The sequence below is a fragment of the Saccopteryx leptura genome, chromosome 3 (genome assembly GCF_036850995.1).
Source record: "Saccopteryx leptura isolate mSacLep1 chromosome 3, mSacLep1_pri_phased_curated, whole genome shotgun sequence".
NCBI classification, from domain to species: domain Eukaryota; kingdom Metazoa; phylum Chordata; class Mammalia; order Chiroptera; family Emballonuridae; genus Saccopteryx; species Saccopteryx leptura.
This window is the reverse complement of record NC_089505.1, coordinates 220,022,856-220,045,085: the sequence shown is the minus strand read 5'-3', so window position 1 is coordinate 220,045,085 and position 22,230 is coordinate 220,022,856. Positions and strand designations below refer to the sequence as shown.

Sequence of the window (22,230 nt, the reverse complement as noted above, 5' to 3'; positions counted from 1 at the left end):
CCAGCAGCTCCATGGGTTTCTGCCTGAATTGTGCCCCCAACTGCATCAGCTCTGCCCAGGTATAGGGCCGGACCACAAAGTGATTCACTATCTGTGGAGGAGGCTGTGGTTGCCCCTGAGGAACTCTTTGCTGCAGGGATTTTACCTTCTTGGCAACCACTGGCTGGGCTCTGAGTCTGCGGATGGCAGTTGTGGCCCAAACCTCCCCATCAGGAGAGGAGGAGTCGGAAACACCTGCTCTCTCCAACTCAGTCACTCTGCCGACAGGAATGCAGCTCCATCTTCAGCACCCACTCCAGTTCCTGGGGCTGCTGGCTCTCAGCCTGAAGCTGACTCTCGAGCTCCTGAACCTGCAGTTGTTTCTCCAACAGCTATTGCTGCTAACATTCAGCTTCAGAAGGCAAACTGCAACTAGCGAACCCACAATTTCTTCTCCAGAGACCGCTCTAGTTTGAGGTGCCATTGGTGCTCAGCCTGCACCTCACAATGCAACTCTCAGACCTAGTTGGCCTCCCTCTCCAGTGCTGGCTCCAGTTCACACCATCACTGGTCCTCAGCCTGCAGTCTGACTTGCAATTCTCAGATCTACAGCTCTTTCTCCAGTGACCATTCTAGCTCGTGCCGTTGTTGCCACGTGCTCCGCAGCTCACGCTGGGGCTTTTGACCTCAGGCAGCCTCTCACACAGAGCTGTGTTTCCTCTTGCAGGGCTGTAAAAACAGCCAGCTTACGGTCCCCACCAGGAGAGCCACTGGGAACATCCACTCCTCTATTCCACCCCTCAAGGGTGTCGGCGGCTCCTTACCAATGTGCTCCAAACCCTGCTCACTACACCAGGTGTAATGCCCGTGGCTGAGGCCAGACAGGACCACATTGGATTCGGGCAGACAGTGGAGAAACTGAGGAGCTGGAAAGCGTAGGGCCATACTTGTTTATTAGAGGCTCGCAAAGACAGGCGAACAAATAAACAACAAAAGGGAAAGAGCTAATAAACAAAATCTGCTTTTTGCAGTAAGGACAAGGGAGCAAGGAAAACCGCACCTCATAGTGGCTGAGAGCGATCTGGGAGAATTGCTGCCCAGGGGAAGCACCCACAGCCTTATATAGACTACGTCCACGTGCCCCTGCCACGTGCTCACGCACTAATCAAGCAAAGTGCTTGCAGCGGTTAAACCCACGAGCAAGCCTAACATAACAGCCCCACACCTTGTCTGATCATCTTCAGAGTCTGCTGTACCCCAGCACCTCCTTTCTCCTTTGCATAACAAGCTGGAGCCTACAGTTGATTGACTCTGTCGACATTTTCATCTTCTTTGAGGCCACCATCTTTCTGCCTTCGGTGCGGGACAGCCCACAACCAAGAGCACATGCCAAGTTGGCCAGGGAGCGAGAAACAAAGGAGAGCCCACAATGCCCATCTGAACTCTTTAGTGTCCTCTGGTTGGTCCTTGCTCTTTAGAAAAAAAAATTCTTGCCTGGGTGATATTTTACTTAGAGTATGAAGTTCTTAGCTTCTATTATCTAAGTAATCAGACTGGTAGAAATGTTCAATTTGAGGTTTAGGATTATAGAAGGATAAGAATCATTATATAGTTATTTGTTTTGTTTTTTTTAAGGGGAAAAAAAGTAGGTACATATAAGCTATATAAGTTGAAAGTTTACCATTTATGATTTTTTCTTTCTAGGTGTTTCAGCCTTCACCTGAAGATCATGAAAAATATGGTGGGGATCCGCAGCACCCTCATAAACTGCATATTGTTACCAGAATAAAAAGTACAAAAAGGCGTCCATATTGGGAAAAAGATGTAATAAAGATGCTTGGATTAGAAAAAGTATGCAACTCTTTTAGTCATCTTTAGCATTGTTTAAATTTGCTTTAAATTTGACATTTTTTAAACTTTAAGATATATTTGTAAATTTTTTCGTTTAAATGTATTAGTGGAATGTATGTGAAATTTGACTTAGAGTGAGCCTTCACCTTAAGGTCTTACTGAGATATGGGGCCATCTGTGTTTGCGAAATTGATATCGCACGTGTTTCCCTTTGTTTACAGGCACATACTCCGCAAGTTCACAAGAATATCCCTTCAGTGAATGCAAAGCTGAAAGTGGTTAAACATTTGATAAGGTTTGTTGTTAGTTTAGCAGTTTTTTAAAAGTGTTTGCCTAGTATAATTCTAAAATCATTTTCTTATGTCTCAGAATCAAGCCCTTGAAATTACCACAAGGACTGCCGACAGAGGAGGACATGGCTCACACCTGCCTCAAGAGCACGGGAGAGTTAGTATTGCGCTGGCATCTGAGCCCCACGGACCAGGAGGCAGTTAAGTCCTGATGCCAGAGCTGATTCAAATTTAAAAGTTCAAATCTTTTATTTAAGGATGGTGAGAAAGTGTTCTTACTAAAATGCATTTTAAATGCTAGTCATTTTTATTAATTAAAAACATGGTATCAGTCTTCCCATGGGCTGGGAGGTTTTAGTGTTGTTATTTGGTTTAGTTCTCCCCCCTTTACCTGAGTAAGAATGGCATTTGTAATGCCGGTGGTCAAGGCCAGGCAGGTCCACACTGGATTCGGGCAGACGGTAGAGAAACTGCGGAGCCAGAAAGGGTTGGGCCATTTCATTTAATAAAGTCTCACAACAGTGGACAAGCACACAGGCAGGGGAAACCACCTCTCAGGCAAACAAACAGCAAAATGGCCCCTCACAGTGGCGGGCAAACAATCCACGCATCCACAATCCCGAGTGCAAGCACCCATAGCCTTATACAGGCCATACACTCATGGCGCTGCCATGTGCTCACGTACTCATCAGGCAAAGTGCTCACAGCTGGTAAACCAGAGAGCAAGCCTAACACAGCTGCTCCACATTCCACCCCTTTAGGGTTGGTCACTTCACAATCTACATGACAGGAAACAGACTAAGGCAACAGCTAAAGTTATACAATAATTAAAATTATAAAGGTGCCCTTCACAGTGTCTCCCTGAACGCTTTGCCCAGGTGTCACCTGGAGGCCACCTATAGCTCCCTGCCCCATGGTAGGCAGGAGGGCCTGTATAGTCCAGGGCTGTGTCCATGGAAACTGTAAAGTGTGCTTGGTGCTCCTCTGCAACTGAATGAGAACCAGTGCAGGAGGGCTTCCACAGTTGTCGTGGGCCCCTCCCCCCATCAGGGTTTCTCATAGTACTGACCACAAGCAATGTGTCCATCCATCAAGGGAGCCGGTGCCCCTCTCTGGTTGTGACCAAGAGTCAGTCCCTGATAGCCCAGCTGTCTGTGCAAACCACCAAGGTTAAAGTCCATTACAGGCAACTAGCCATACAGCTCTTTATTAATGGACCTTGGCACCTTTCCATAGTGTGCTGTCTGTTGCCACAAGCCCCATCCAAACCCCTCAAGCTCACAGGATCTGGCGGGGTCAAACACATTCAAGGCCTGTGTCGCCTTCACAGTTCTCTTAGCTGCTGCTGCTAAAAAAAAAAAAACACCTATTAACCTTCTAATGCCAACACGTGCTGCACATTAGAAGGGGACCAGTGGATTGCCAATTTCACATGGGGCCTCTGGCCTCTGCCAATCCCTGTCAGATGGGTCCCTTGCTCTTCCCCTATTCAAACTGGGACAACAGGTCTTGGGGTCCTATAACCTGAATGCCAGCCAGTGTCCTGGCAGATGCTGGGATCATCTGCTTCCCTTGTTTTTTCAGTGGCTGGAACCTCTGTTCTAATTCAAGCTGCCACCAAAGCTCCAACAAGACTTTATTAGGCTTGCCATCTAATTTCTCTTAATTTGCCCTGGCCACAATCAAATCTACCCACATCTGAGTTCAGGTAACTTTCACAGGCCTGTTTCTCTTGTTAGTCAGGAGGGCATCACGGGCAGCAGCCCGCACAGCCTTATGGTCCATCTCTGTTCTGGAGAGCACGGTGCCATCCACCCCTATATCCCACAGCTGCACTAAGCAGGAGGCTCAGTGGCTTTCTGCCTGAATTTCACCCACAACTCCATCAGTTCTGCCTGGGTGTAGGGCCAGACCACAGAGTGCTCTACTACCTAGTGGGGAGGCTGTGGCTGCCTCTGAGGGACTCTTGGCTGCTAGGTCTTGACCTTGGTGACCACTGGCCAGGCTCCAAGTCTGCAGATGGCAGTTGCAGCCTGAGCCTCCCTCAGAAGAGTCAGAAACACCTCCGCTGACTGAGAGCCATTCTGCTGGCAACAATGCAGCTCAATGTTCTGCACCTCCTTCAGCTCCTGTGGCTGCCGGTTCTCAGCCTGAAGCTGACTCTGGAGCTCCTGAACCCGCAGTTGTTTCTCCAACAGCCATTGCTGTCAACGCTCAGCTTCCAGGGCAAACTGTAACTCACGAACCCATACTCTGTTCAGAGACCACTCCAGTTCCAGGCGCTGTTGGAGCTCAGTCTGCACCTCACACTGCAACTCTCAGACCCAGTCAGCCTCCTTCTCCAGTGCTTACTCCAGTTTACACCGTCTTTGGTACTCAGTATGCAGCTCATCCTGGAGCTTTCCACCTTGCTCAGCTTCTCACACAGAGCTCTTGGTTTCTTCTCACAGGATTGTAAAAAAACAGGCAGCCCACAATCCCCAAAAGGACAGCCACGGGGAACCATACCCTGGAGAACAGAAACCTCTCCTCTACTCCACCTTCAAGGGTGTCAGCAGCTCCTCGCCAATCTGCTATGAATCCTGCCCACTACACCAGATGTAATGTCAGTGGCCAAGGCCAGGCAGGTTCACATTGGATTTGGGCAGAGGGTAGAAAAACTGGAGCTGGAAAGGGTTGGGCTATTCTGTTTAATAAAATCTCACAACAGTGGACAAGCACACAGGCAGGGGAAACCACTTCTCAGGCAAACAAACAGGAAAATGGCCCCTCACAGTGGTGGGCAGGTGATCCGTGCATCCACAACCCTCCTAAGCACAAGCACCCATAGCCTATGGAGGCCATACACCTGGGGCGTTGCCACGTGGTCACGCACTAATCAGCAAAGGGCTTGCAGTTGGTAAACCAGCCAGCAAGCCTAACACAGCTGTTTTCCCCACTCCCTTTGAGTATTATTATGTTTATGTGTTGGAGAAATCCCGAACTGCCCTTCAGGAGCTCACAGTCTAGGAGAGTGCAGTGCCCTGGCTGGTAGGAGGCAGGGCTCTGCCTCTGATCTGTGCTGTTTCCCAGTTTCCATGGTGTGAACACTCTCACCACAGCCAACTTCAAGCTAACAGTGTTCCTAAGTGCTGGCTGGGAAGGGATATGCCCACAAGCTGGCCTGAGCTGGTCCTGTCCCTACTTCCCTCCCTTTTTTCTGACCACCCAGAAGTGGCACATGCTGTTTGCAATCTGCTCAGCTCCTGGCATGTTCTTGGCGCTTGCCAATTGTTTGAGTGCCTTTGGCTGGGCCTGCCTGGGCCCCCCAGTGCCTTGGGAACCAGGAGGCACCTGGCTGTGCTCAGCTTGGACTCAGGGCTGTGTGACTGACACGGATGTGGCTGTGTGTGTGTACACAGGCCACATCCAGTTGTCAGCACACAGTGGGCCATGGCAGGGATGTGTGTCTAGGCTTCACTACTCCTGAGGCTACCAAGCCAGTTGGACAGGCCCTGTGTCTAGTCACCTGGACTTATAGCCCTGGTGGCCCCTAGCAGGCAAGTGGGAAGGTCTGAAGGGCTAGTTTTCCTGTCATTGACAAGCTATGTTGGGGTTGGACAAGATGATGTAGAGCCTTCACTGTTGGGGTGGTGTTGGGGGCCGAGGGTTTGTTGCAAGCTGAGAGCCAGGCTGCTGGTGAGGATGAGCCCTGGGCCTAGCATGGGTCCTGCGGAGGCTGGAAGTAGATCTCTGCTGGCTCTGAGAGGTGGTCCCGCAATTCTGGACCTTGCCTGCCACCTGTGGAACTCAGGGTGAGTGCAGTAGCTCTGAGCCCCTTTTTCCTCCCAATTGCTAAAGAGGGCAGGCGTTAGCTTTTAAATGATGGGGTTTGTTGGGCACAAATGACTTGATTCAGTGGGTTAAGGGCCCAGAGGATCTAACAGGAACCTCCCTTCCCTGCCCTGGGAGCACAGGGCTTGCCTCTTAGGAATAAAGCCTTCCACTCAATCTGGGTGAAGAGGATGAAGTAGGCTGGGCTTTGATCCTCACTTCAGGAGGGACCACGCCCGTTCTTCAGGTGTTTGTCTTGGGCCCTGAACCAGTCAAGCAAGCAGCCGGGAGGCATGAATGAGGGACTCCAGTCAGTACAGAGGAGTAGCAGTAGCCTTGGGACTGTCTGGCCTGGGTCTTGCTAAACTCAGGCCACTGCATAGTGGTTGTGTAATTATGGCACAAAATCCAAGCCAAATAACGGAGGAAATGACATTCCAATTCCCACCCCAGAGCTGGGATTCCTGACCCCTCTACTCCACAGTGTAACCTCTGGGGACCTCCCTCCTCATCCTCAAACTTCACCATTGAGTGGGTTCTGGTGAGCATGGACCTTTATAAGCAGGGTGGGTGGGCTGGTAGGCCCACTTGGAGAAGGGCCCTGCCTGGGTCCCATAGCAAGTTGGATTACATTTGGAGGATGCAATATGAGCAGACCAGTGGACAGGTGTGGGGAGCCCTGGAATGGCCTGGCCAGGGGGTACTAGAGGAGAGACAGAGGCATGGCTGCTGCTGAGCCATCAGCCTGAGTGAGCGTGAGGTCTCTGGTTCTTCTGTATGGGTCCTTCAGGAGTGAGCCCACTCACCCAGCCTCAGTAGTGCCTCATGGCTGGCGCCAGGCTGTTGTGGGCAAAGTGCTCAAGCAGAAATCTCGGTGGCCAGTCCCCAGCGTTAACTGTGTACATGTGGCCTTGGCCCCTGCAACCTGCCCATGTACCTTGTGGGGGTGGGGATTGAGGACCCTCCACTTGCCTGCCAGGGACCGGTGGGGTTGAAGGCTGTGTGCTGTAGCCCCTGTGCCCCTTCTCCCTGGGCTGGGCCACTGGCTGATGGGTCACAAAAGGCATTCTGTGCCCTGAGCAATGGAGCAGTGACTCCAGATGGGGAGGGCATACCCCAGTAGGGGGCTTGCCTGGTGGATACTGGTCAGGGCGCATGTGGGAGTCTGTCTCTGCCTGCCTCTCACTTAATATAAAATAAATAATAATTAAGAGTGTTGGCCCTGACCAGCTGGCTCAGTTGGTTAGAGCATCATCTGAACGTAGAGGTTGTGGGTCCAATCCTCACTCAGGGCACATACAGGTACAGATCAATGTTTCTTTTTCTCCCTTCCTCTCTCTGAAATCAATAAAAATAACTTTAAGACAGTGTTTTAATAAAAATTATTGCCCATTCTAAATAGCTCAAATACCAAGATTTTTTCCTATCATTCCTTTGAGTTATCCTGTTGCTCTTTTTTTTTTTTTTTTTTTTTTTTTTTTTTTTTTTCTGAAGCTGGAAACGGGGAGAGACAGTCAGACTCCCGCATGTGCCCAACCGGGATCCACCCGGCATGCCCACCAGGGGCTACGCTCTGCCCACCAGGGGGCGATGCTCTGCCCCTCTGGGGCATCGCTCTGCCGCGACCAGAGCCACTCTAGCGCCTGGGGCAGAGGCCAAGGAGCCATCCCCTAGCGCCCGGGCCATCTTTGCTCCAATGGAGCCTTGGCTGCGGGAGGGGAAGAGAGAGACAGGAAGGAGGGGGGGTGGAGAAGCAAATGGGCGCTTCTCCTATGTGCCCTGGCCGGGAATCGAACCCGGGTCCCCCGCATGCCAGGCCAAGGCTCTACCGCTGAGCCAACCGGCCAGGGCCTTGCTCTTTATTTTTAATTGACTTTATTCATTTTAGAGAGGAAGAGAGAGAAAAGAGAGAGACAATGGGGGGAGGAGCAGGACACCTCAACTCACTTATATGCCTTGACCAGACGAGCCCAGTGTTTTGAACCAGTTTGAACCAGTGACTCAGCATTCCAGGTCAATGCTTTAACCACTGTACCACCACAGGTCAGGATTGTTGCTACCTTATATATAAAAAAATAAATAATGTAACTGTTAAGCTTAGTTCACAATTTTTCCACTGTATAATCATTGTTAAATAATTATGTAAATATGTAAGTGTATAAATATATTAATTATATAAATATATAAACTCCATATTCCTTTTTATGTAGCTATATGTGAATAAGCAGTGGACATACATACATATTTATATGTAGAAATGTATGTGTGGATTTAAATGTATTCTTGAGTCAAGGATCAGAAATCTTAAGTTTCTTTTTTGTGGGTTTTTTTAAGAAATTGAATTTTCATAACATTTCATTGAGGTACTTAGAGCTGAAAATACTGGTGTTATTCATCTCCGTGAGCACTTTAAATTACTATGACTTTCGTAAAATGGGTTGTTAGATTTTAATGGAAGTACCTAATTAACAGAACATCACTTTTAAACCATGGTATTTGCTGTACAATCTTGCTATAGTCCCTTAGCTGTGCCTGGGGCCTCTTTGTGGTTGTAAAGTACAGCACAAGGCCTCACAGCCATACATAAAACTATACATACATGTAAGTATGTATAGTTTTACAGCTTACTTAAAGTATAAGTGAGAAAAACAGAGACATTTGCCACACTAATAGCTGGTTTTTATTTTTATTTTTTAAAATGTTATTAATTTAAAAAGAGTTCTAAGAAATTCAATAGGATTCTCAGCAATGATTATTTCTGAGATGTATGAGATTTGAAACATAATTATAAAAGGCTAAAAAACAAAGGATTCATTCCTGTTTTTTCTTATTTAAAAATAATCCAGATGATTTGCGACATCAGGACAGTTGAGCAGTTGTGGCGCAGCCTCAGTCGTCCTCAGAGTCACTGCCTTCCATCATGGGGGCTGAGCATCGCACGGAGGACAGTAACACATCTTCAACTGGTTTCTTGGGGTTCTCCTCCAGGTCTGTGTTGATTGCTCCAGACTTAGACAATTTCCACTCCAACTCTAAGCAGTAAAGAAAAAGCAGGTCACCTGAGACAGACTGCACGGGGGCCCTCATCCTGAAGTCCACCAACTCAATTTATTTCTATGGAGAAACTACAATGAATATTTGATGACAATTTAATTTTATTACCATAATTATAAGGTATCTAGAAGAAAGGGGGAAAAATCAGACCTTTAAGAAGGAAAACAAAAATACTTCAAAACACTTTTCCTAAAGATGAGATTAAATGAGATACTACATATACTTGGGCCCATATGGTAATTAAAAGAAAAAACCAGACTAAACCTGTCTTCCAGTACTACAATTTCTCAGACTACACAACTGCCCAGGAAAGAAGTCAGTGTGAAATGAATCATTTAAAAGGACATACTTTTCACAGTCCTGCCAGCTAATTATTAAATATACTTTTAGTTAACAAAAATAATTCTTCAGCCTCATGTTCAATATCTCAACCTATTAGAGTCACAGCATATATATATGTATAATGACATCATTGCACTGATACATTTGTTCTAACAAAAAAAAGAGTAGGAAATGAAGAATTAGTGACTAATGGTTTAGTTCCTTTATTTCTTCTCATAAAACCAGTGGAATCCACATGGCTGTGAGGCCTTGTGCTGTACTTTACAACCACAGAGAGGCCCCAGGCACAGCTAAGGGACTATAGCGAGATTGTACAGCAAATACCCTGGTTTAAAAGTGATGTTCTGTTAATTAGGTACTTCCATTAAAATCTAACAACCCTAAAAACATCTAAAATCTAATTACTACGAAAGTCATAATAATTTAAAGTGCTCATGGAGATGAATAACACCAGTATTTTCAGCTCTAGGTACCTCAATGAAATGTTATGAAAATTCAACCAATTTCTTTAAAAAAACCTTAAGATTTCTGATCCTTGACTCAAGAATACATTTAAATCAACATATAAGTATACATACATTCATACATATAAGTATATGTATTTAATGCTATTGTTCACTCAAATGCAGTAATCATTGGTTCAGTAAGTTCACCAATCTTCAAGTAAGACTTGTTCTAGAAATAAAGACTATAACTACTATCGTATATCTCTCTCTTTCCCTTTACATTATGGTCAAAAAGACCAAAATATGATGCAATCATATGCCTTTGTACTGGAATAACTGATGTAACACACATGTGTGTATACATGTATGTGTGTGTGTTTATACTTTTCCCAGTTTGATATCTTACCAAGTTATATAAAGTGGTATATAATCATATTTTAACATGTTTTTAAGGACTACTGAAGCACAGTAGTGCTTTATAAAGATATAAAGAATTTGACTTAGCAGGAAGCCCTCAGGCCTTTCTCTCTCACATTATGTATGTATATATATTTTTGAAACCTCCATGTGTAACAGCTAGTAAGGAATACCCATCAGGAATTAGGTGGAAGAATTAAATACAGTTTTAATTTCATCTAAAAATTACTAAGACATTCAACTGAGAAAATACTTCTATAGAGATGATATACATACACACAGACATCTGTCCTAATATGTGCATGTGAATTAAACAAAAATAAATGATGGGATCTTAAGCTACAATTTATAACATTTAAATATAGGGACAAATATAGATGGTGATGAAAGGAGACTTGACTTGGCAAAGTGAACACAGTGCAATTTACACACTATGTATAGTAGAACTGTGCACCTGCAATCTGTATAATTTTATTAATCAGTGTCATGCTAATAAATTCAATAAAAAATTTTAAAACACATATTAGACATTAATATTATATATCTTTTAAAGTCCTCTGTTTCCTCTTTTCTCTGAGAATTATTAGAGCTCATTTGTATCTGCTTCCACTGACTGGTCCAAGATGAGAAATTAAATGTGCTTCTTCTCATCTCTGCCATGCACTGGCCATCTCTCATGTCCCAAACTACTCCTCCCACTTTCTCTCTCTTATTAAAATTTAGAATTTTTACATTGGTTTGAGAAAGAGAGGAAGGGAGAGAGAAGCATCCACTTGTTGTTTCACTTAGTTGTTCCATTTAGTTGTGCACTCCTTGCTTCTCATAGGTGCCTTGACTGGGGGTTGAACCTACAACCTCTAGCGCACCAAGTCGACACTTTATCCACGGAGCCACTGGTCAGGGCTCTTTTTTTTTTTTTTTAATTTATAGATTGACTTTAGAGAGAGAGGAAGAGGAAAAGGGGGGGAGACATTGATTTGCTATTCTACTTATATATTCATTGGATGATTCTTTTTTGTTGTTGAGAGACTGAGAGATTGGGGGGGGGGTAGAGAGAAACATGAGAATCATCAACCCAGAGTTGTGTCACTTTATTCATTGATTGCTTTCTCATACATTCCTTGACCTAAGGGCTCAAGCTGAGCCCATGATCTTGGACTCAAGCCAGTGACCCTGGGATCATACTGATGACTCCATGCTCAACCTGATGACCCTGTGCTCAGGCTGGTGAGCCTGCAATCAAGCCAGTGACGTTGGGGTCTCAAAGCTGGGACCTCAGTGTTCCATGTTGATGCTCTATTCACTGCACTACGACTGGTCAGGACATTGGATGATTCTTGTATATGCCCTGACTAGGGGGATCAAACCCACAATCTTGGCATATTGGGATGATGCTCTAACCTACTGAGCTACCCAGCCTGGGCTGCCATGAACCATCTTAAAGAGGCCCTTACCATCTCTTGTCAGGTTCATGCCACCAAACACTAGAGGTCCAATAAATTGAGCCTTGATGTCACCTTCAAGGTAAACAAATACTGTGGGCAGATTCCTGTCAGGAAAATTGGGTATGCAGGTTGTTGAAATGGCTTTGATAAACTTGACATCAGGAAACTTCCTGGCAAGTCCACTCAAGTGCTGATTTATCAGAACACAGAGGGGAATCCTACAAAATAGAAACAAAAAACAATGGTGAGGGGGAAATCCTATAAAATAGAAACAGAAGCAATTGTGATTCTGTACAGAACAAAGTTCTACTACCCTTCCACCCTCATAAAACCTCACAAGTGTTCTGCTACTCTACTCAGGGTGAATTAACATTTCTTTAAAAATCTTTAATAAATTCAGGGAAAGTCAAGAACTCAAAATCAAAATCCAATTTAATTTGGCCTGCCCCTAGCCAGTTGGCTCAGTGTAGAGCAGTGATTTTCAACCTTTGTTTCTCTCGCACTCATAAACTAATTACTAAAGAAAAAGGGGCCCTGACCTCTTCTTCTTTAGTAACTAATTTATTTGTGCCATGAGATGAAAATGGTTGTATTTAGTCAGGGGCACTGATCTTAGTAATTAGTGTGTGTTTGTGCTATAAAAAAAAAAGGTTGAAAATCACTGGTGTAGAGTGTCGACCTAGTGTATGGATGTCCTGGGTTCGATTCCTAGTCAGGGCACACAGCAGAAGCGCCCATCTGCTTCTTCATCCCTCCTCCTCTCACTTCTCTCTCTCTCTCTCTCTCTCTCTCCTCCTCCTGCAGCTATGGCTCAATTGGAGTGAGTTGGCCCCAAGTGCTGAGGATGGCTCCAGGCCTCTGCCTCAGGTGCTAAGAAGAGCTCAGCTCAGTTGCTGAGCTATGGAGCAATGCCCTAAATGGGCAGACCATCGCCCCCTAATGGGCTTTCTGGCTAGATGCTGGTCTGGGCACATGTGGGAGTCTGTCTCTGCCTCCCCTCCTCTCACTGAAAAAAAAAAAAAAATTGGCCCAACAATAAGTCAGAAAAACAGCTTCAATGTAAAAGATAACGGGTATGCCCTTCTACATGACCAAATATTTAAGATTTAGAATGTGTGAAACTTGGTCAGAAAGCATTTCCTGTTCTAGGGAACTCCTACACAAGCTCTAGACTCCACAATCTGAGAACAGGATGAGTGAGGTGAGACCCACTGAAGATACACCACTCGTCATGGGCAGTCATTACAAAGGTCACCCTTGCCACTTACAAGAGTAATTTGTTACATGGAATTTTGAAAAGCCAGAATTTCTCTAGAGGGATAAATAACTTAGAAATTTATTTTCACTAAAAGCATAGTCTTCACTGCTACACCATAACAAAGGCAATTGTTTTGATCACAAATATTAATTTGAAAGTCTTAAGACAAACATTAGGCATTAAGGTTTGGGCAAATCAGCAACAAAAACACATAAATCCCCTCCAATGTGGATTAAACCCAAGATATTCAGGATATAAATTCAAATAAGCATTTAAAGACAGAGCATACCATCACTCACCCTGGTTTGTAAAGGTGTAAGATCACCCACAAGCCCCCGCCAGCTTTGGAAACTTCCTGAATATAATCCTTTCCTGAGATCTCCAAAACTTCTCCAAATTTATTCTTCAGTTTAGTTGCTTTCCACTCAGCCAGTCTCTGCTGCCTGCACAACAGGAGGACCAAGTCATCTTACACACGCTTGCGCATGCAGACACACACATGTGTGTACACACATGAACATCTTTCAGACAGCAGTCTTCCTAAAGGTCCAGGTTTATTTATTTGCCACACAGTAAAGGTCTAAGACCAGTTGGCTGAAATCTGAAATTTTATTATTTAATCATGGTTCCTTCCAAGTGTTATCTCAGTCAATAACATTCATTTTTCCAGGGACACACATTTCAGTGCCACACAAAATCCCAAACAGTCCCTCTGGGTGAAACTAACCTGTACATTTCAATAGCTCGTTCATCTTCCTCATTAAATTCGTCTTCATTATCCTCTAATTCTTCCAAAGTCATATCTTCGTATGTTTTCACTGAATGTAGTTAAGTTAGCAAAAACCAAAATATTTAAAGGACAAACATTCATACATTTTGTTTTGTTTTTTTCCTTCACTTTTCTCCCAAAGGTATGCATGCAACACCAAAAATTCCCAGCCCACCAAAGCCAGGATGCAAAGTATTGTACTTAAAAGTAAAAAGAAGCTGAGGGTGTTTTAAACAGACAAAACTAGTATGTTGATATCTGCAGGCTTGACTCTCTTACCTGCACGCCATAATAAAGATATGAATAAGAAGTTTCCCATGTTTCTAAAATATTGTATTTCCTGAATACACATGGTCTGATCAACAAGCACACACACTATTAGATGGGCATAGCACACTTCTCCTACCTCCTACAGCAAGCACAAGGAACTGCCATAAACATCTGTATTGTGTTTCTACTGCCATAAACACTCTTGCTTTTTGCCCTCAAATCAGGCTTTTGTTTCTGACAGCCACCCCATCACTACAAACAATGGCTGTTATCAAGGTCAACAATGACCTCATTTCTTGACTGATGAGCAGCATGTGATCCATTCCATCACTGCCTCCTCTATGAAAGACTGCCCTGCTCTAACTTTCAGGATGCCTCCTGCCTCCTCTCCTCCCACTGCCAAGACTGTTCTCCTTTGGATGCTTTACTGGTTTGACTCCTCTTCTTCATCTATACCCATTCCCTTGATGGCTTTAGATGTTACCAATATGCCGACAACTCCAAATTTATGCCTCCAGCATCTACTTTCTGATTTGGAGAAAAAGATAGCCAATGGCCCATTTACTATCTCTATTTGTCTAATAAAAATATCAAAGTTATTATATCCCAAATAGATTCCTGATCTCACCTCCAAACCTGCTCTCTCCAAGCCTTCCTCATCTCAGTTCAGGTAACTACATCCTTCCGGTGGCTCAAGCCCAAAGCCTTGCAGTCATCCTAGACTTATTTCAGTCACACACCTCACAGAATCGATCCATCAGCAAATCCTTTCAACCCTACCTTCAAAATATATCCAATATGATTACTCACCACTTCTGCCTGAATTACTTCTAGATTAGTCTCCCTACTTCCTGCCTTGCCCCCGCTGTCCATGGAGGACACATGTCATTCCTCTTTCCAAACCTCCACTAACTTGCAACTTGTTACATAAAATCAAGGCCCTTACTACATAGAAGTTACAAGGTTTTAAATGGTTTGATCCCTCCTAACCTCTCTGAACTTACTGGCTTCTTTGTAGATTCTTGGGCCTCACTCCCAGATATTCTGACCCAATAGAAACTGGGTTTTTACAAGCACCCCAGGAATTCCAATTCAGGTGGTACAGCCACCTTTGAAAAAACCCCTCTCTCAGACCCCATACAGTGCACACATTTTATGCTTCCCCAAATTAAAGCTATTTAAATATTTTCTTTTTAAAACATTTTAATTTTTAAATTTTTATTGATTTTAGCAAGAGAGGGAAGGAGACAGAAACACTGATCTGCTCCTGTATGCCCCAACGGGGGATTGAACTGCAACCACTGTGCTCCAGGACGATGCTCTACCCACCAAGTTATCTGGCCAGGGTGCTACATAAATATTTTCAATCAAAGCACAAAGGAAAGAAAGTAAAAGCTCAGGAGAATATGAACACTATAAACTTTGAACAAATTTCCAAGACATTATCCAAAGTGAATTGCAGACCAGGAAGTCAAGTCTTCAGGATCATCATGCTCATCTGATATACACAAGAAACAGGAAATGAAGGGGACCTCTGAAGTCCCCTAATTCTATGGCCCAGGAGGTTGAAGATGGAGACATTCTGTGACTCCCTTGTGCTCCCACTATGTTCATTCCAGCACTTTAATCCCTGGCTCCCTGACTTGCTCAGAGGATCCTCCTATGAAAGCAGTTAGAGGTTTAGAAAGTTGTCTTCTATCCAGATAGACACAGAAAAGAATAAAGGCAAGCTCACCAACTGACTGCTGAAGGACTCGCTGCTCTTCCTCTTCTGCCTCCTTTTCCAGTCTGTTCAAACTTTCCTTCAAGGGCAAGATGCCCTTTTTGCGTAAGATGTCATTCCACTCAGTGTCTGCATTAGGGTCCTAGAGCAGGGGGACCAAGGATAAATATCTTGAGTATAAAGTCCACTATGGAGGGTGCTACATTGGGCAAGGGGTCAAATGGGAAAAATGGTGGGAAGAAAAACTCAAAATTTTTCTGGGGCCTGTTTCTGAGAAAGTGTCAAAAGACCCACAGCCTTTGTTCCATACTTTTCATCCTCCACTCCACCCCTGCCCACAACACTGAGGAATTAGTCTTGGGGTAAAAATCAGGATATGATATGAGGATTGGCATCAATGCTGAATGAAACCAAGGTTCTGACCTGGCTTTTGTCCAATATTCTTGTTAATGTCTTAGAGTGGTTCATTCAACAGATATATATTAAGTATTAACTACATGTAAATTGTTGCAATAGTAGGGAAGAGAGGTGAATGCCAGAGCCATCTATTTTATAGTTCAGAGGAAGAGACAGGCATTAAACAATTCAATATATAATCAGATACATATTGCAAACTGTGGCAAGTGCAATGGCCAACAGGCTGCCGACCTAGAGAGTTGCAGGGGGCCTGCATTCCATAGGAAGGGCAGGGATATTCCCTCAGAAGAGGTGACATTCAATCCTCTCTGGACAGAGTGAGAAAAAATCAGACATGAGGAATGAGGACTTAGAAAATTTTCTAGGCAGAGAGACAAATGTTCAAAGGGCCCTAGAAGAGTGAAAATGAGCAACTCAAACTTCTGTGGCTGCAGCAGAATCAGGAGGAGAGCCTCACACTAGGCAGACAAATTCCCCTACAGAATAGCCAGACCCATGGAATAGCTCACAACTGCTTAATGAGTGCCAGGTGTTGGATACTTTTCTAAGCCCTTTACCTGTATCTACTTAGTTAATCTGATTTACCAAGCCTAGGAGGGACACAGAATTTAGAAAGCTACTGCCACACTGAAACAAGTCAAATTTACCAGATCAAATGTCATAAGGATAAATGTCAAAGTGGGCTCTTAGCTCCAGAACCCAGCTGCTCAAACACTGGTTTTGCACAACGTGGCAGGAACACTGCTAATGGACCTGGTTTAAATCTGTAATCAAGGACCACGTGGAAAGAGTGTGGGGATAACCAGGCTCCAGCCCAAGTTCTGTGTCACGGTCTTGCTGAGATGTATCAAAAGAAAAATGAACAGAATCTTTCCAACTGGATGGTCAGGGAAGGGCCTGTGAAGAGGTGACATTTTTAAGCAGGGACCTGAAGGATAAAGGATGCAAAGGAAGCGAGTGCAGCACCATTTAAGAGTGTCTGATTTGTGGCAGACACACTGTATTTGCAGAGGACCAACCTCTCCAGCTCCAATGCCTCCATCCCCAGCCAAAACCACATTAACTTCGTTTCCCATTTTCCACTGAGCCAGAAACGATTTACTGTAATCAGAATTCCCGACCACATAGAGCTCTGGAAGGCAGCAGAATGACGTTTGGAGGAGGGGTCCTTGACAACTTAATTGTAAAAAATTTTTGCTCATAAAAGCATCTATTTCCATTGTCTTCACTTATTTTCTTTCACTTTTCTTTGGGTTTTAGTCAAATTCCAGAGGCATAAAAGGATAACACTAGGGGGTCTTGTTTTAAGGCGGAGAGTAACTAAGCAGAGGGGACCTTTGGGCTGAGCTCTGGAAGCCAGGAAAGCCCACCTCAACCTGAACACCAACGTTAGGGGTAAGAGTGTAACTACCGTAACCCCACCCCAGCGCTAAGTTCCACCACTGTTTTATGTTTTGGGACCCACAAGCGGGGACCCTTCACTTCTCCAAACCTCAGCTTCCCGATCCGTACAAAGGGTCCATAACGCACCTACTCGGGTGCTCACTAAGAGAGTAAATAAGAAGTACCTTGCCACGTGGGATACGACCTCCTCAGGAGAGGTAGCCCCTAAGGATGGAGATCAGAGTGGGATACACAGAGAGGGAGACGCCCAACCGGCGGGACCACGCCCACCCTCCCGCACTGCGCCTGCGCCTGCGCCGGGCCTCAACAAGCCAGCCCTCCCGGTGCCTGTGGCGCTCTCCGCTGACCCGGACGGGACAGTCTGCCCCCGGCGCGGACCGAGCAGAGCGAACGAGCGGATGGAGTCCCGAGGGCTCGCGTCCCACAGCTTGCTCACCTGCATCTTGTCTCAAATAGCTCAAGCCAGGCCGGCCGTGGTGTCCAGGCCCGTCACCTCTCTTCCGCGCACGCGCGCAGCTGCCACCGGGCCTTTTCCTAGCCCGACTTTTTCCCTGCCCACCAGGAGTGAGCTAGGCGGAGCCAGGGCGTGAGCGAGGCTTCTGAGTCTGCGCGCGCTTCTCAAGAGACCGGTGCCTAAATTGTGCGCACGCGTGAGACAGGAGCTGCTTGATAATCAGACCACAAAGCAAGTGGCGTGGAGACAACCCCAGGCGATACCTAATTAGGGCAGGGCTCCGACCTTGGAGCGGTCGGCTGGGTCTGGAAAGCTCTATTTATGTTGCACCTTATCCAGCCCTACACCTACTTGTGCAAAAGAGGTCTATGCGCAAGAACTCAGAAATAGAAACGTTTCAGTGATGCAGTTTTACAATTAAAAATGATACAGGGTCGCCTGACCAGGCGGTGGCGCAGTGGATAGACTGTTGGACTGGGAAGCGGAGGACCCAGATTCCAAACCCCGAGGTCGCCAGCTTTGCCAACTTGAGTGTGGGCTCATCTGGTTTGAGCAAGGCTCACCATCTTGAACCCAAGGTCTCTGGCTTGAGCAAAGGGTCACTTGGTCTGCTGTAGCCCCCTGGTCAAGGCACATATGAGAAAGCAATCAATGAACAACTAAGGTGCTACAAGAAGAATTGATGCTTCTCATCTCTCTCCCTTCCTGTCTGTCTGTCCCTATCTGTCCCTCTCTCTTAGTCTCTGCCACACCACACAAATAAATAAATAAAAATTATACAGGGTCACCTGAAGTTAAAACTATCATTTTAGCGTTGGATAAGGCAATTCATTCTGAGACATATTTATTGAGATACTGCTTTATACCAGGCACTATTTTAGGCTCTGTGAATACAGCAGTGATCACAACAGACAAAACCAGAAAGTTGAAAGTCATTTCACCTGGTTGAGCCTCAGGTGATCCATGTTTGCAAAAGTGCTTAGCCCTATATGGGCCCATAGGAGACACTGAATACAAATCAGCAGCCTGAATTGTAAAATGCTTGTGCCAGGCTCCAGGATCCTGCCTACGCAGCCCTTCTGATTTGAATTAAGAAACCAATATCCCTTCTTGAACACCTGGGCTGGAGTTGCCAGTTTTTGAGATCTTTCTCTGCTTTCCTCCTGAGCCAAATCTCTAATCATGGAGGCTGTGACGTGGGAGCTGGAGGGAGGGTAGGGAACTCACTCTTAGCTGACTAGCCCACTTGGATCTTCCTTATGGACCAGGAGCTGTGTGTGTTGACGGTGGGGCAGGGTAGGAGTGGCAGTGGTGCTGGAAAGTGGTCCCATACAAGGATTGTGCCATTCCTAAATATGTCCCCAGCATGGATGTCTGTGGCCAGAGGCAGATTTAACGGAAGGCGCACTGGGTGTGCACTGTAGGCCCCAATTTCTGAAGGGCCTCACAAAACCCCAACTTTATACTTTTTTCTAATGACACCAAGTTTGGTTTCATATGTGCAATTTTAACATTAATAGTACATAATATTTTTAATTTATTTAAAAATATGGTTAACATGTATTTTTATTTTCCCTGTCTTCTTTTTTAAGGGGCCCAATATTTCCTTCTGTGCCTGGGGCCTCAACTGACCTTAATCTGCCTCTGCCTTTGGCACACAGCTAAAGAGGATGAGATCTGAAATTCACTGTTTACCATCTTCAGTCCTAGGAAGCGACGGAAGATGGGAGTTGTCATTCATCTGTTGAGCCCATGAGAGCATCTCTACTGTGACACAGAGCTGTGGTTTTAGAGTTAAAGGGAGGTTTTACTCTTCAGTGGTGCTGTGAAGTGCCAATTGGTTGCCGAGCTCACTGGAACAGTTCTTCAATAAGGCAGAGCTATGGGGAGATGGATGCAGTCCCTAGCTTCAATACTGTGGCTTTCCACTGTTCCAACTAAGTTTTCTTAGGTTTTGTTGAACTATTCTTCTCAACCTCACCAACTTAATGGGTGTCTCTCTTGCGGAATGGTTTTTCTGAACACCTCACACTACCATTCTGGAGGTCCTACCTGAGGTAATTTGTTACACAGCAATAGATAATACAATAGCCAAGCAAGGGGGTATAACTTAAATTAAGACAAACAACAAGTGACATGGACAGCAAGGAAGGCATTTCAAGCAGGAGAAATAGAAAGTGCAGAAGTGTGGAAGGTAGAGGCACTGAGGAAGAGTTGAGAAGTGGTTCTCAAAATGTGGTCCTTGCATCAACATCATCAGGTATCACCCCAGATCTTGCTATGAATGCAAATTCTGGGATGCCACTCCAGATCTATGAAATCAGAATCTCTAGGGATAGCTATAATGCTGGTGGCCGAGGCCAGGCAGGTTCACATTGGGTTTAGGCAGACGGTAGAGAAACTACGGAGCAGGAAAGGGTCGGGCCATACCCATTTATTGGAGGCTCGCAAAGACAGGCGAGCAAATAAACAACAAAAGGGAAAGAGCTAGTAAACAAAGGAAAACCTGCTATTCGCAGTAACAGCAAGGGAACAAAGAAAACCCGCACCTCATGGTGGCAGGAGAGCGGTCTGGGAGAATCACCACCCAGGGGAAACACCCACAGTCTTATACAGGCTCTGCACATGTGCCTCTGCCACGTGCTCACACACTAATCAAGCAAAGTGCTTGCAGCCAGCAAACCCGTGAGCAAGCCTAACACAGCTGCCCCACATTCCACCCCTTTAGGGTTGCTCGCCTCACAATCTACATGACAGATTTCTTCCACAATGGTGCCTGTGTGAGGAGTGAGGTACATTACAAAAACCAAAACAGCACAGCAGCAACAGAATTACAAACACAGCTATGAGCAAAATGATAGAGTGGTCAGCGGTACCAAGAAAGGCAAATCTTTTTCCTCTGGCAGAATACAGGTCAGAGTTCTATCTGCAGACAGCACAGTAGCAGGTGTCAGAGGCCACTCTGGGTGGGCATACCAAACCTTATTGGCCAGTACAGCAGGATCTGCTGGTTTGATGTGCAACAGAATGGGAGAACTCATTATGGGCCATAAAGAAATTACAAAGGCGCCCTTCATAATGCTGTCTCCCTGAGCACTCAAGGGATAATTCACTTCTACCCTGGGTGGCCAGGTGCTAGTTGCCCAGGAAGTTAACTGGAGGTCCACCTCTAGTCCCCTACCCCACGGTGCCAACAGGTCACCGATCATAGGTGGGGGGCCTGTACAGTCCAGGGCCATGTCCACTGAAGCCGTTGGCCTTTAAGGAGGGCTGTTGGGGCAGGCAAAAGCATGTTTCCCTGCCGTGCAAAGCCTGGTTTGAACTAAGTGTCCATGGTGCATAACTGCAACTGGATAGGGACAGCTGCCCGGTGCAAGAGAGCCTCCCCTGAAGCTGGGTACCCCTACTGAGGTCTCTCATTCAAAATCTGGAGTACCGTCCATAAGTGGTGTGTCCATCCAGTAAGAAAGCTGGTGCCCCCCTCCTGTCGTAGTCCCTGCTTTACGAGTCCATTATACCGCTCAATGATACCAGCAGCCTGTGGGTGGTAGGGAACATGGTACTTCCAGTCCACCCTTCAGTCTTGAACCCATTGCCTCACCATAGAACATGTGAAATAGGTACCACTGTCACTTTAAAGGAGCAGCGGCCACCCATATGCAGCACTCAGGACCCTGTATGACTGCCCTCTGGTCAGGGTTACGAGCAGGGTAAGCAGTAAGCAGATCGGTGGCAGTATCTACACAGGTGACTGCATACTGGTACCCTTCTGACTTTGGAAAGGGTCCAATGATGTCTATTTGCCACCATGTCAGTGGAACACGACCTCTCTGGATCTGTCCAGGAGACACCAGTTGTCTCCACGGGTGCTCCTTGGAACACACTGCACATTGCTCACAGGCTGCAAGTACCTCTGCATAGGACACAGGCAAGTTCCATGTCTTAACGGTAGCCCACATAGGTTTTTGTCCCACATGGAGCAGATGCCGGTGGAGCCACTGTGCCATGTCACCTGCAGCCGCAGTCTCCAACCATCACACCCTCATCAAAGTGTCTGCTTCATTATTCCCAGGATGGGCTAGAGGGGCATGTACTGTAACATAGTATACTGTCACCTGCTTCTGGTGTCCTATTTCCCATAAGTCCTGCCACATAGCCTGACCTCCTAGCAGACTGTGCATTATCATCCACTGGTTAATGTGCCAAGTAGCAATCCAAAGGGTCAGTCTATGATAGACAGCTCAGCTGATGGTGCAAATCACCAGAGGTAAAGGTTCATTATGGGCAACTAGCTATAT

General features: G+C 45.8%; 2 protein-coding genes across 10 annotated transcripts in view; one reads left to right on the top strand and one right to left on the bottom strand.

The window, feature by feature from the left end:
* The window catches only part of MRPL30 (mitochondrial ribosomal protein L30), a 40,400-nt gene extending 37,930 nt beyond the window's left edge, over nucleotides 1–2,470 (top strand). For all 9 annotated transcript variants that reach the window (XM_066377610.1, XM_066377608.1, XM_066377603.1 and 6 more), the window contains 3 exons: nucleotides 1,684–1,830; nucleotides 2,052–2,125; nucleotides 2,200–2,470. In XM_066377610.1, the coding sequence (XP_066233707.1) occupies nucleotides 1,684–1,830; nucleotides 2,052–2,125; nucleotides 2,200–2,332 (354 nt within the window). In that variant the 3' untranslated portion in view covers nucleotides 2,333–2,470. The remainder of the gene's footprint in view (nucleotides 1–1,683; nucleotides 1,831–2,051; nucleotides 2,126–2,199) is intronic.
* Nucleotides 2,471–8,590: 6,120 nt separating this feature from the next.
* On the bottom strand, nucleotides 8,591–18,053 carry PDCL3 (phosducin like 3). The gene is made up of 6 exons (XM_066377600.1): nucleotides 17,915–18,053; nucleotides 15,670–15,799; nucleotides 13,623–13,713; nucleotides 13,195–13,338; nucleotides 11,647–11,855; nucleotides 8,591–8,965 (listed from the first exon to the last, which is right to left on the bottom strand). The coding sequence occupies exons 1-6, from the start codon at nucleotides 17,918–17,920 to the stop codon at nucleotides 8,823–8,825; spliced, it is 723 nt and encodes a 240-aa protein (XP_066233697.1). The 5' UTR covers nucleotides 17,921–18,053; the 3' UTR covers nucleotides 8,591–8,822.
* Nucleotides 18,054–22,230: the final 4,177 nt, after the last annotated feature.

What these genes read in the sequence shown, in the direction of transcription:
- PDCL3 (XM_066377600.1), bottom strand. An exon ending in AGTCCTTCAGCAGTCAGTTG is followed by an intron (nt 13,714 to 15,669) that starts GTGAGCTTGCCT and finishes AACTACATTCAG; the next exon opens with TGAAAACATACGAAGATATG. An exon ending in TTACACCTTTACAAACCAGG is followed by an intron (nt 11,856 to 13,194) that starts GTGAGTGATGGT and finishes TCTATTTTGTAG; the next exon opens with GATTCCCCTCTGTGTTCTGA.